Source organism: Rhineura floridana, chromosome 3 (assembly GCF_030035675.1).
Source record: "Rhineura floridana isolate rRhiFlo1 chromosome 3, rRhiFlo1.hap2, whole genome shotgun sequence".
Taxonomy (NCBI): domain Eukaryota; kingdom Metazoa; phylum Chordata; class Lepidosauria; order Squamata; family Rhineuridae; genus Rhineura; species Rhineura floridana.
In genome coordinates this window covers 65,630,481-65,644,329 of record NC_084482.1, presented here as the reverse complement: position 1 = coordinate 65,644,329, position 13,849 = coordinate 65,630,481, and the positions used below count along the sequence as shown (strand labels likewise).

The 13,849-nt window shown below is 41.0% G+C and overlaps 1 protein-coding gene across 13 annotated transcripts in view; it reads left to right on the top strand.

The window, feature by feature from the left end:
• Positions 1-13,849, top strand: part of LOC133379996 (uncharacterized) — a 39,346-nt gene that overhangs the window by 23,333 nt on the left and 2,164 nt on the right. For 4 of the 13 annotated variants that reach the window (XM_061616364.1, XM_061616365.1, XM_061616362.1 and 1 more), the window contains exons 2-8: positions 3,768-3,937; positions 4,625-4,754; positions 6,368-6,532; positions 7,836-8,153; positions 9,764-10,018; positions 10,956-11,093; positions 12,080-13,067. In XM_061616364.1, the coding sequence (XP_061472348.1) occupies positions 6,463-6,532; positions 7,836-8,153; positions 9,764-10,018; positions 10,956-11,093; positions 12,080-12,219 (921 nt within the window). In that variant the 5' untranslated portion in view covers positions 3,768-3,937; positions 4,625-4,754; positions 6,368-6,462 and the 3' untranslated portion in view covers positions 12,220-13,067. Of the gene's footprint in view, positions 1-1,807; positions 2,100-3,767; positions 3,938-4,624; positions 4,755-6,367; positions 6,533-7,835; positions 8,154-9,763; positions 10,019-10,955; positions 11,094-12,079; positions 13,068-13,849 lie in introns of those variants that run through there. The other 9 variants (XM_061616368.1, XM_061616370.1, XM_061616359.1 and 6 more) reach the window with 6 other exon arrangements.

Here is a 13,849-nt window from a genome sequence, read left to right as displayed (position 1 = left end):
GACTCTGTTTATTGCCCCTCATCCAGCAAACCACAGAGTCCATGTACTGGTCAAGGATTTGCATGGCCTCTCCTTATTCAGATGTTATAGAGAAATAGAAATGCGACTTCAAAAGTCTACTGGTGGCACCTTTCCCCAAATCTCCTAATGACCACTCACAATTGCTTCATGTAATTGTTAAATAGCATTGGGGACTGGATGGTACTCTGCAGCACCCCATAGCAAAACTACTAGGAGGCTAAGAAATAATCACTCAGTGCTATTCTCTGAAATCAACCCTGGAGATAGGACAAGAGTAACTGTAAAACAATGCCCCCGATGCCTATCTCATCAAGTCGGCTCAGAAGGATACCATGGTTAATGGTATCAAAAGCCACTAAGAGATCAAGTAAGAACAGCACAGTCACACTCCCCTTGTCATTTTCTTGATAAAGGTCATCCATCAGGGCAACCAAATCCGATTCAGTTCCATAAAGGCCTTAACCATGATTGGAATGGACCAAGATAATTGGTTTCATCCAAGAGTACTTGCAACTGTTGCACCACAACCCTCTTGGTCACCTTCCCCCAAAAGGGAGTATTTGTGACTGCGCAGTAGTTGTCACAAGCCAATGGTCCAGGGTGGGCTTTATCTTGAATGGTTGAATCATTGCACCTTCCAAAATGGCTGCAGTTATAAAGCTGCATTGGCAACACCTTGGATCCACCAAGTCATACACCCTCGGCAAGTTTTAATAAGCCAAGAGGGGCAGGGGATGATGCAACACATGGCCAGCTGAATCGTTGCAAGCACCTTGTCTATGTCATGAGGCCACATCAACCCAAACTTGTTGCAGCAGGCATTGCACTGGGAACTATAGTAAATGTGGATGTGGCATCAAGATTGCTACAGAGGTAAGCAACTATACCCTCCACATTCCTTGCAAACTAGTCACAATGGGCTTCTAAAGGATCTACAACTCTATTCTTGCAGTAGATGTCAGTAGACCCCAGACAATACAAAACAACAACAACCGTCCACTGGACAGCTACTTGAGGATCCAATAGAGGCAAAGAAGTGAGCCTTCTTCATCACCCTCTCTGCCACACAGAGAGTATGATGAAGATAACAGATACGAGCATGGGTGTGTGGAATAATATGGCAATATGTAAAAGTACAATAAACAAAACACATGATTTCACAAAAGGTACACAGTAACTGACATTATCTCTAATCAGTGCAAAGGTTGCTGGAGCAGAATGCATACAACTGCATTTTTTCATTAAAGTCTATAGGGCTCCTCATGAGTTTGAGATTTTTGTAGCCATTCACACAGGGATGGGGAACATGGTGCTTTGCTGGACTACAGGTCCAATAATTCTTGACCATTGGCCATGTTGGCTGGGAGCTTTTAGCACTGTGGCATGAGTTCTCTGGAATTAGTGAAGGGAACAAACATTGTTCTTTTCAGTTTCTTTCCTAATCCCTAGCATGGAATTTGACTTTTTCACAGCTGCCGCGCACTGGGTTGATATCTTCTTCAAGCTATCCAGTACAACCCCATGCAGGGCGGTGCCAAAGGGCAGCCAGGTCAGCCCATGGCCAAGGGCTCCTGCAGCCCAGAGGGGCCTCTGACAGGCCCCTCGTTAGGGTGGGAGAGTAGTGCTCCCCTGCTCTAGGATTTCCCCAGATCCCTTTTTAATTATTGGTGTTATATTGGCCACATTCCAGTCCTTAAATATGGAGGTGGACCTGAGGGACATAATATATTGTTGGTTTAAGTTTCACTGTACTTTCTATTTTTATATTTCAAGGTCAGGTGGAGTTACTTTTTATTGGAGATTGCAAGCTGCTGTGTGGAGGAAGTTCCTCAAAAATATACTGGAAATCTACATCTTTTGCATTGATACTCTTATTTTCTCAAATTTATTCCTGTTGCAAAACTGGCAATTGATAACATTTTGAATGCTTAGGGGCAGCATCTGGGATTCATTATGTGGCAAGTGGCAGGTTATTAGGGCTAAAATGGCTGCTAAAGGAAAGGGTAGCAGACAGTATGGAAAGAACAAGGAGATATCAGGAGGACTGGTAGTATCACAAAGCTGCACTCTTCTGTTTGGTAAGCTTTTAATAATATTGTTCATATATTTTAAAGTTGAAACTCTGCTTTATAACCATGAGGCTGGAAACTTTTTCTTCTTAAAATGAAATCAATTTATCACATGCTGTCTTTCATTTTGTTCACAAGCCCAGGGTTGATCTTCCTGGGGTACATACCCACTAAAAGAAATATAATGTGTAAACTGGCAGATCACTGATTATATCCCCAGGAAGTAATATTGTGATGATGGTATTGTGTCCCCCCCCCAATCTGCATAATCACTGGAATTGCAGTTGTCTCTGTATCTGTGATCTGTGTAGGATCTTCAAGATCTGTCAGTGAGTTCACACCATACATTTAAAGCCCCCAGATTCCTGGGAACTGTAGTTTGTTAAGGGTGCTAGGAATTGTAGCTCTGTGAAGGGTGAACTACAGTTTCTAGGATTCTGGGTTCGGGGGGAGTCACTTTAAATGTATGGTCTGTATGCAACCTATGTTTTCCCCCTTGGTAAACATACTCAGAGATGTTTGAGATTGCTTGTGGTATGGACAAAGTATGCTAAGTGAACTGATCCTGACTCTCTGAAGTCCGCTTTTGCCATCAGACTTTTAACCATATCTTTATTCTGCTTAATTGTGGCTATGCATAGATTCCCTCAGTGGCAACATACCCCATCATGGAAAGTAGCTTTAGGAGGAGAAGCCATAATGAATTTTGATAGTTATAAGCACATATAGCTAGGATGATGATAAGGAAACGTAACAGGATAGCCTTGTCTTGTATTGTCTGTAAGATAGGGACAGTACTTTTTTTTTTTTGAGGCAAAATAACATGGTAAGTTTCACAAGTCACGTGTACAGCAGGCTCTCTGTGGAATTGCAGATGGACCTGTTCTGTTTTACAGAGAGCTGAGGTGCTTCAGAGCTAGTGTTCTGGGATTCAAAACTTATGCATTGTTATTCAAGTTTATAGTATGATCACACATCCAAACTGTCTTTGTTTTAATCAAATTATCTTCTCAACAACCCTGTGAAGTAGATCACCTGATTTCATTGTGAGGGAGAAACAAAGCTAATGTTTTTGGCTGATCTGGATTACAGCCTCATATTTCCTAGTCTTCTTGCAGATGACATCAATTAGAAAGTAATGTACAAATATGTGTCTTGCATGGTTGCTTGATTCCTGCATTAATTTTTATAACTCAAGACTACTTCTTAGGATCTAGAGCAGAACTCTATTTTTGACAAAAGAGAAAATGTGGTTATGAGGGCCGCTACCAAAGGGCTGCCAGGTCAGGCCCTGGCCAAGGGCCACAGGGGCCCCTGAGGGCTCCCTCAATAGAGAGGGGGAGGAGTAGCACTCCCCTTCCGCGATCCACAGCAGGGCAGCTGCCATGGATCGCAGGGTGGGAGCTTGCAAGCTGGCTGCCCATTCACTGGCTCCACCTACCTGTCTTTCCTGTCTTTTGTGGCTGCTTGTTCTGTGCTCTCACTGACTGGCTGCCAGGATTATTTTAATTTTGGTTTAGAACGCTGATTGGTTGTGGGATGCTCAGTTTTCTGCCTTACTCATAGGAATCTTCTTGTGGTTGGTATGGTATTGCATTTAGGAAATCATAACTTGTGAATAGAAAAAGAAAAACAAACATTTCATTTATCTCTGATCTCACTTCCTTACATCCATAGAAGTAACAAGAGTGGTTCCATGTGCTCAGCTCAACCCCCTTATACTCACTGATGATGCACCTTATTGGTTGCATGGCGATCTGTTTCTTGCACAACAGTGATAAAAGAAAAATCACATACTGGAAAGTGTGACTGCAATTGCTGCTGTTCCCAAGCTACTTCCTGTGAAGGTAGACCAAACCATGTGTGTTTTTTCTCTGTCAATTATTACACGCTGGAATTGGGTTGGCTGTCAAAGTGAGTTTATAGCAGCCCAGAGGGTAGGCAGAAAAGGGTAGAGAATCTCCTTACTCATTTCTCAAACCTCTCTACAGTGAAGGATCAAGACTGTAAAGATGTTTGGATCAGCCATGTTAAAAGGCAGGGGCAGGGCGTTCCAGGCAGGGAGTTGCTAACCCTGCTTGAATATTTTTGCAGAGGATCCCTAGTCAATCCTTACCAAAAGCACAATCCTAATATCTACTCAGAAATAAGTCCTGTTGAGTTCTGTGGGGCTTAGTTCCTTAATAAGTGTGTTCAGAATTGCAGCCTTTGGGGGCATCCATCTTTACTCCTGAGTGCTCCCATCTAACATTTCCACAGCACCAGGCTTCCTTCTATCTACAGTGGCTTTCTAGTGACTAGCTTGGCCTGAGGGCACTAAGCGCTTCTTACCAGAATAAAGTAGGCTAGATTAAATGTTCCCTATCCAGGCTCCCTAAGCAGGTAAGGAATGATTCTGTCACTTCAATTGGACCTAGTAACACCCTCTTTTAGCTAAATTTCTATCTTAATTTCCAATCAGAATGTTTCTTTGTTTGAATAGTATGCTCCAAGCAACTGTGGTTGATGCTTACTGTATCATGCTTAATCGCTAGGGCCCAGGATGCTTCTGACTTGGCAACCCTTGTGTGGTGGATATGAGCAACATTTATCCTGCAGAGGCCATCTATTCAGGAGGTCCGTTCAGCACAACATAAGAAGTGGACCTTTAGTGTTGTGACATTGGTAGTTTGACATTCTCTTCCCTTAAATATTAGACAGGCACCATTTCTGTTACTTTCCGGCACCTACTGAAGACCTTCCTCTTTCAACAAGCCTTTTGAGACCTTATCCCAGTCTGTATCTGTGCTGGAAATGCTTTTTAAAATGTTTTTAAAGTATTTTTATTTTTAAAAAGAGATGCTTTTAAAGATGTTTTGTTTCAAAATGTTTTAAAGTATTTTTAGCATTTTTGTTTGTCGCCCTGGGCTTCTTCTGGGAGGAAGGGCAGAGTATAAATTAAATACCTAAATTGTATGACTGTTAGTCTAGCATTGAGGTTGGTAAATGGAGGCCACATCTGCGCCATACATTTAAAATACTATATAACTTTAACTACAATGGTTTCCCCCCAAAGTACTCTGTAGTTTGTTAGGATTCTGAAAGTGTTTCAACAATCATTCTCTCTACCTAGCGAACTCTGTGACTTGTAGTCCTAACAACTCCCCTTAGGAAAGTACAGTCCCCAGGATTCTGTTTAATGTGATATAATACTGTTTTAAATATATGATGCAGATGTGGCAGGAATCTCTGTGTTCCACTGGATTTTGAAGGCCTCCATCTCCAATATGTATCCTTCAGATTTATGAGCCGTCTTTAAATCCTTCTAGGAATTCCTTCCTTTGCACAAGAAACAGGCAAATTTTCCTTCTGTGACTCACAACCAGTCCCACCCGTGCTTGCTTACTGTGAGTCCCTTCTTGTTATGAAGCAATAGCAGATGGCATGGTGGGGCAGAAATTCTGGGGCAGAGCTCCCAGAATCACTGCTGCTTACCAGGAGGGGGAGAGTGAGACTGCAGGGAGAGCAGCCCAGTGCAAATGCACTAGCAGGAGCACCAGACTGGCTCTGCTGATGTGTTTGTATCATGCCGCCCTCGCCACCTCTTCCCCCTTGTGGTAAGCAGCAGTGACTCATCTGCAGGGAGATCAGGTAAGTGCCTTCACTCCACTGTGCCATCCTCTACTGGTGGGTAGAGACAGAAAGATCTGTCAGTTTCGGTTTTCTCAGTTTCTCACTGTTCTAACGTTAAATTCAGTCTTCTACATTTCTGCAGTAATCTGTGATTTTTTAAAAAAAAATCCTCATGAAAATTCTCCACCATTTTAGTGCGAATTTCTCCAAATACACACATTTTTGTAGGCAGTCTTGACAAAGGCACACATTTTTGCAAGCCATTTCTCAATATATTATGCCTTTTTGCCTGTTTTTTTAAATTCATATTTATGCACACTTTCCCCTAATATATGCATTTTTGTAAATATTGTTTAGTTGGCAAACTGCATTCCAAAATTCTAATAAATGCAAATTTTGAAGGATGGCTGTGTTTCAATTCTCATATTGTTTTGAAAAGTGCAAATTTGATAAATTCTGCTTAAATGTGAACTGAATCGAAATCCTCACCCATCCCTGCTGTTATGAAGTGGCTTTACTGGTCTCCAATATATTCTGCAGCAATTTAAGGAAGAACTCACTCCGGAGGTAAAATGTGGAGGATTCTTTTGGGGGTGGTCTTGTTCAAAATCAGTTTCAACTGGATAAAAACAGAACAACTTCTATGTGTCCTCATTTCTCAACAGGTAAACCGTGATGTCTTTCTCAGGTGTGTGATTTGGTTTCTAAAGCCTCTTCCAGCAAAGGTTGTGGCCTGGAGCAACATTTCAACATTGTCCAGATGGCATCCCTCCAGATCTTACCTCTGTGCTTCCTACTAGTGGCCACTTCAAGTGATGTTCTGGGCACTGGTAAATTTTCTTATTTCCACTGATGGCTGTGGGGTGCATTGGATGACTCTTTTTCTCTTATTTTGCCTTTCGTTCCACAGAAATAGGAGAAGCTTCTGACACTTAAAATACGTGTTAACTTAGTGCTAGATTTGGGTTGCAAAAATTGCTTATCAGTGTTTTATGGCTAGATCAGGTTGAAGTGCATGGAATGCTGGTAACTTGCTCATTGAGCCAGGAGGAAAGGGGGTGGGATCCATAAAGAGGGACAAGTTTATTTTGAGTGCAGAATGCCTAGATCATGGCTTATGGAACCCTGCTTAACCTGACTCAGTGAGCCAGCAATTTCAGCTGCTGTGTATTCAGGCATTATGAGTTACAAGCATGTTCTTTTTCAAAAAATGAGAGTTGCATTTTTTGCAGTTCAACAAGATTACATAAATCTTGGCACATCAGCCATGGTGCATTAACCCTGATATAAGTGCAACAGTGACAATTATCTTGCCATGAGCACCATTTTATGGGATGCTTAGAAAATTCTTCCCTCTCAAATTTCTCTCCAGAACTTGTTTACTGGACCAACACTGATAAATGTCAGAATCCACAATTCTACCAGATTCATTTTTCTGGAATTTGAGCTGTGAGTTATAATGAACAGGGTCTAAACAGGGCAGAAAAAAGCCATTACTGTAATCTAAGTCCAAGATATATTTTTCAAAGGAAGAGTTGTGGCAGATGTTTTCTTCTGTGGACATGGACTTTGATTTGTTTATTAACTTGTTTGCTCCTCTGAAGTCCTGGTGTAGACCTCCAGATGTTGTGGGACTTCTGCATACATAGTATGTGCTCTATGACTGAGGTACATCCTTCCCTCACTGAGGCCCCATCTGCACTATATGTTTAAAGTAGTCTCATACCACTTTAAACAGTCATAGCTTCCCCCAAAGAATCCTGGGAACTGTAGTTTGTTATAGTTGTTGAAAGTTGCTAGGAGACCCCCTGTTCCCCTTACAAAGCTATAATTCCCAGAGTTCCCAGAACAATTGATTATTAAACCACTCTTGGACCTTTAGCTCTGTGAGGGGAACAGAGGTCTCCACATAACCCTTAGCACCCTTATAACTTTAAACATAGTCATGACTTCCCCCAAAGGATTCTTTGGGGGAAGTCATGACTATGTTTAAAGTTATAATACTACTTTAAATGTGTCGTGCAGATGAGGCCTGATAGATGCAGCTGAACCTGGCTGTAGTAATAGTGTCTTTAATAACCTATTTTGGTGCTTGAAATAGCTAGTGCATCTATTTTTTCTGTTTACTTTCAGGGTTTGCTGATTTCAAGTGTGTAGAAGTTATTGCAGAACCTGGGAAACCCATTAACATTACATGTACAAACAACCAATATATTAAAGAAGTAACAGTGACATTCTGTGATAGTCTTACAAATTGTTCAAATGAAAGTGACATCAACACAGTGGTGGGAAAGTATACTACTGACAATGGAAGATTTTCACTGGAGAAAATGAATCTATCTGTTATCCTGAATGTCGGCAAAGTACAAATATCTGACCAAAGATATTATAAATTTGTTCTTTGGTCTTGCAACGGTGATGATGAAAAATTTGTGCTTTTAAAGGTTGATGGTAAGTTTAAGCTAATGAACAACAGACATCAAGAACTCTAGGTTTGATCGTACATGGGTTGACACCGGTGTCAAAAGCAAGGTGACATTAAAGTAAAAGTATATTGGAATGACAGAGCATTCCATCTTAAGCACAATAGTAAGGTTACCAAGACAGTGGGCAGAAGGTACCTAAAGTATGGCATATGTAATTAAGCAGGATTAGACCTTGCCAGTAGCTAAGTGGGCATCTGATTGGAAACTCAGTGTATACATCTTTGAACTCTTTGGAGGAGTTAGGTAGGAAGGATACAAATATAACTAACCCAGTCCTGTTTTTGAAGAAATCATGGCCTTTAGATGAATGTGATTCAGAAAAGTCTAAGAATAATTTCTTTTTTATTCCATTTATGTTGTACTGGACTGTGGAATTTTCGCCCCTTCCAGATAAAACTGGTGCCAATTTTTTTATTTATGTATTACATTTGTGTACCGCCCCATAGCCGAAGCTCTCTGGGCGGTTTACAACAATTAAAACATTAAAAATATAAAAATTTAAAAACACATTTTAAAAAAACAATTTAAAAACACATGCTAAAATGCCTGGGGGAAGAGGAAAGTCTTAACCTGGCGCTGAAAAGATAAGTGTTGGAGCCAGGCGCACCTCGTCAGGGAGGTCATTCCATAATTTGGGGGCCACCACTGAGAAGGCCCTCTCCCTTGTTGCCAGACTCCCAGCTTCCCTCAGAGTAGGCACCCGCAGGAGGGCCTTTGATGTTGAGCATAATGTACAGGTGGGTTCTTGTTGGGAGAGGCATTCCATCAGGTATTGTGGTCCCAAGCTGTATAAGGCTTTATAGGTTAAAACCAGCACTTTGAATTGAGCTCTGAAACATACAGGCAGCCAATGCAAGCGGGCCAGAATCGGTTTTATATGTTCGAACCATCTGGTCCCTGTTACCAATCTGGCCGCTGCATTTTGCACAAGCTGCAGTTTCCAAACTGTCTTCAAAGGCAGCCCCACATAGAGCGCATTGCAGTAATCTAACTTGGAAGTTACCAGAGCATGGACAACTGAAGCCAGGTTATCCCTGTCCAGATAGGAGTGTAGCTGGGCCACCAACCAAAGTTGGTAGAAGGCACTCTGTGCCACCGAGGCTACCTGAGCCTCAAGTGACAGAGATGGTTCTAGGAGAACCCCCTAGCTATGAACCTGCTCCCATCCAGGACAGGCTGGACATGCCAACCATTATGAGTTTCTAATACCAGTTAAAGACCTACTTATTTTCCCAGACCTGTAGGTGAATGTTGACTGCTGAGTTTATTATGATATTTTAGTGTTTTACTGTTTTATCTTGGTTAGCTTGTAGTTTTGTTTTTATTTTAATGTATATGGGCTGTATCCAGCTAAGCCCTACTCAGAGGAGACACATTGAAATTAATGACTTGTTAGTCTATGACTAACAAGTCATTAATTTCAACGTGTCTCCTCTGAGTAGGAATATCATAGGATACAACCCTATGGTTTTAACTTACTATTATTGTAATCCATTTTGAGATTTTTTTTGTAATGAAAAGTGGCTAGAAATATTTTAAATAAATAAAATAAGTAACATGTCTACATATTTTCAGCACCGTATACTGAACCTCAAGTCAAAGAGCAGAAGGGCACCATTGTATGCCAAGTGTCTAAAGGGTATCCAGAAGGGCAGCTCTATTGGTTTGATAGCAATGGAACCAATTTGACGCATAAGTCAAAATTTGTGTCTGAGAAGGATGAAGATGGCTTATTCTCTCTCAGCAGTACTCTTCAGCTGGAATTTCCTGATAGTGAACTGACATACTGTTGTACCCTCAACAACACAATAGGTTGTGATGCACTCCAAGGTAAGTTAAAAAAAAGATCTCATCACTGTCAGAGATCCTACATGCCCAGGAGGTCATGGCAGTGAAACTACTTTTAACTTGTAGCGTAACTGAATAATTTTGGTTAGGGTTGTAAGAATTTTGGGAGTAAATTAACTGAAGAGGAATTTATTTGGGGGAGTCTAGTTTGGAATATTGGGGTGGAATTGACAAATGGAAATGATTTGGTGGGTTTGAATTTTTGAGCTCAGATCATCCATGCATTCATCCTGATTTGTTTGAACAGATTTTGCAGAGAGGTTAGATAACATCAGCTATTTTTGAGTATTCATTCTGAATTGTTTGTGGGGAAATTATATGATGTTGCATCAAGCAATTGCTATTCTGTACTTTCCAATGCACATTCTCATCGCTTTCCTTATTGCAAAATATCCGATTGGGGGGTTGTTGTGCAAGACCTCCAAATCATCTTTATCTGAGCAACCTGAATTTCCTAGTATGTGATTGAATCCTACCCAAAATAGCAACAGTCTGGAAGCGCCCTGAGTTTGCAGCCTCAGCAAGTCACTTGTCTTTCCAGCACTCTGTTTCTAGCAGTGATCAGCCACATGTCTCCAGGAAGCTTCTAAGCAGGACAACAGCCTTTCTCTGTTATCTGTCACCTGCCTCTGGTGTTCAGAGGTATACTGCCTCTGAACATGGAGACTACATAGCTAATAAGAGGGACTTCCATTGACAGACCTGGGATGGAGGAATTAGGAGTGTGCAGGTGCAGCCAAGGGAAGGGGATGCTGGGAGCAGCTTGATGGTGATTTGTGGCTTTCTGCTTCTTTGAGGTACCAGTTGTCCCAATCTTGATTTATATCGCAGGCTGGTATATTTGCATGTTATCACAGTCAATAGGAACCAAAGAGAAAATTTACTCAAGATTGTTTGTTCTTCTTCCCCTTCTGTGCAGGTTCTCGTTTTGTGTCATTTGAAAACAATGTACTTCGCATGAAATTAGAAGACAAAAGAGAGATTCCACACATTCTGATTCCAGTTGTCATTGTGGTGGCCATTGGCCTTGTAATTTTATACTGCAGAAGAAAGAAAGGTGTGTTTTCATAGCTAATTAAGGATTGGCTGCAGGTTCATATTTTCCTTCCCAGGAGACCATTTAAAACTCTCCTATGAAGGTATATGTGAAGAAAACTTCATAATGTAGCTGAAATCCATGTTTGTGTCGTACAGGATAGATCTGTTTGAGGCATGATATTTACGTATTAGGATTATTATTCCCCATAATTTTTGGGATGTAATACTGCAGCTTTTCCCATTATAAATCTATACAAACACTTTAGATGGTAGTTAATGTGTCATTTGAATGGCACAGTCCCATTCATTTAGCATGAATCCAGTGGAGCCACCACCAGTTCAGTCATGCACCCCAAGTCTGCCTCAGGATGAACCACTTTCCTGGGAAGGGAAGTGATCCTCATTGGGCTTGAGCTGGTGGCTGTTCTACTTCAGAGTTTGGGTTGAAGCAGTTTTCACTGCTGTGATAAAATTATTACTCTACAAAGGTCGAGTTTGCTGGCCATTTTGTAGAAGTTTGGAACTTGTAGGAGGGCAGAGATAGTGGTCCTCTCCAAGGGATCTATATCACCTGAATGTCACATCACAAACCTTCCTAGTTCAATAATATCCAGAGTCCAAAGAAAGGTAAAGTAATTTTACTGCCCTAATGGCATGGGTGTCTGGACTCTGGGGGGAGCCATGCAATGAGTAGTGTTGGTGTGCATTGCTTTCCCCATGGCCGTAATATTTCTGTCAAGGGTCCTGAACAAATCTATTCTTTTTTTAAAGCACAACTTTACTTTTTACTGAAAATGGTAATCAGTTTTGCCAAGTCTGGTAGTCACTACTGCAGTTAATGAAGAAAGCTCTATGTTGATCTGGTCTTTTCAACATGGGTGCGCTACAGGAAAAAAAATTATACATTACTCTGATCATTGGATGACTTCTTAGTCCAGTTGCACTTGATGGCATTTGTGCTGCCATTTTTATTATTTTTCTCTTTCTTTCCCCACCCCTTCCCAGATAAAAAATTCTACAGAAACCTCAGTGTGACAAAGTCAAAGCTTCCTCTTGATTCAATTTCAGCAAATGCAGTGCTTGGATTAGAGAAGACATGTGACACTGCGCAACACTGCAATTCAGGAAACAGTGAAGACAAATAAGTTTGTATGATCTTCTGCTCTGCAAGCCCATCACGCCTCTAAGCCATTTTATTTTGTTATTAGTCAAGGAGGACTTGCAAAGAAATAGTCTGTTAGTTAGATTAGATTTTCACATCTTTCTCCAGTTTAATATTTTAGGCATCTTCTGCTTTCTTGATTGGAGCTAATCAGAGTGAAAGGAGCTGAGTCAACCACTGAAGACTCTTTTAAGTAACTCACACTCTCCTTTTTCATGCTTATTGGCTCCTAGGGATGTCTGTTGTTGTGGGAGAAGGCATTAAGAAGGATCTCATTCTTAACTCAGCAGCAAAAAAAGGAGGAGGGGGCATGGCTGTGACTATCATGTAGGGATTCTTCATTTCTGAATTTGCCACTACCCTACTGGATATACTAATGTAGCAGCAACATACTAACATGGTGATCTGGATTCAAATATAAACTTTGTTATAGATCTTCTGGGTAGCTTGGACAAGTCAGTTACTCTTGAATTCATGTCCCCTTCTGGCATAGGAGGTCCCCTGTGGCTCATTTGCACTGCTCGTAATGACTAGGAGCCATGCTTTCAGTGTTGTGGGCCCAAGCCTGTGGAACTCCCTCCCAACTGAGATTAGGAAGCCCCCCTCCTTGTTGAATTTCAAGTGCATGACTAAGACTTTCTTGTTCCAGCAGGCATTTTAAGGCAGTGTATGGTTTTATGATTTTTTGTGTGTTATTGTTGCATTTTCTGAAATGATTTGTTTTGTATGCAACTTAGAATGTGAATTATTAAGTGGTATATACATGTCTTAACTAAAATAAGAGACACCGGTGGGACTTCAAATAAAAATATCTGGACTGCAGAAAAGTAAGATGGAATTGTACTGAACTATATTGGGAAACACATACAAACACACACACCGAGCTAGCACCAACTTAGTTCACCAGCTCCAGGAAAAAATGTCTTGGCAAAGCAGCTGAGAAGTGGGCTGTCCTGAACTAATGTAGTTGGCTTTGATCTGCTATACTATGCAAACTTAGTAAGAGTGAAGCCTCTTTGAACAGAATGGAGCTTTCATTTTAATATGCATTCCGGGACCAAGCTGCAAAAGTAGTTCATTCATCTGGTTTTATCTCTGATTTAAAACCAGGGATACTGGCAATGTTCACCAAACTTGGACTCAGTTACAAACTTTGGGAGCTCATAAAACTCACTACTAAAAGAAGATACAAGCTTTATAACCCCACAAATTCTTCACTGGATCAGATTAAAATCCAAGCTGTGGAAGAATTTATGTCTCCTCCTGCCTCTCCCTTCTAGTTCCACCCATCCCATCTATCCACTAAATCTAATCCACCCTTGGATTTAGCCTTCTCAGCATCTTTATTCTAGTTCCCGTGCAAGCTAATACAGCAAAGCATTACTTTACTTTGTGTAGGAGAGGAATAAACAGGATGTTAGATGAGCAGCATTCAGCAACTCGTCAGACATGGGCAGTGGTCAAATCTGAGGACTGGGAGAAAATGAGTGTATGTTTTGATGAAGTTTATTTTCAAAAACCTTGGTTAACTTTCAAATGAATTGGAGGATCATGATGGCAAGCTTGCTCATTGCTTCCAAAGAAAAAAAAGAAACTACTTTCCTGTTAACCTT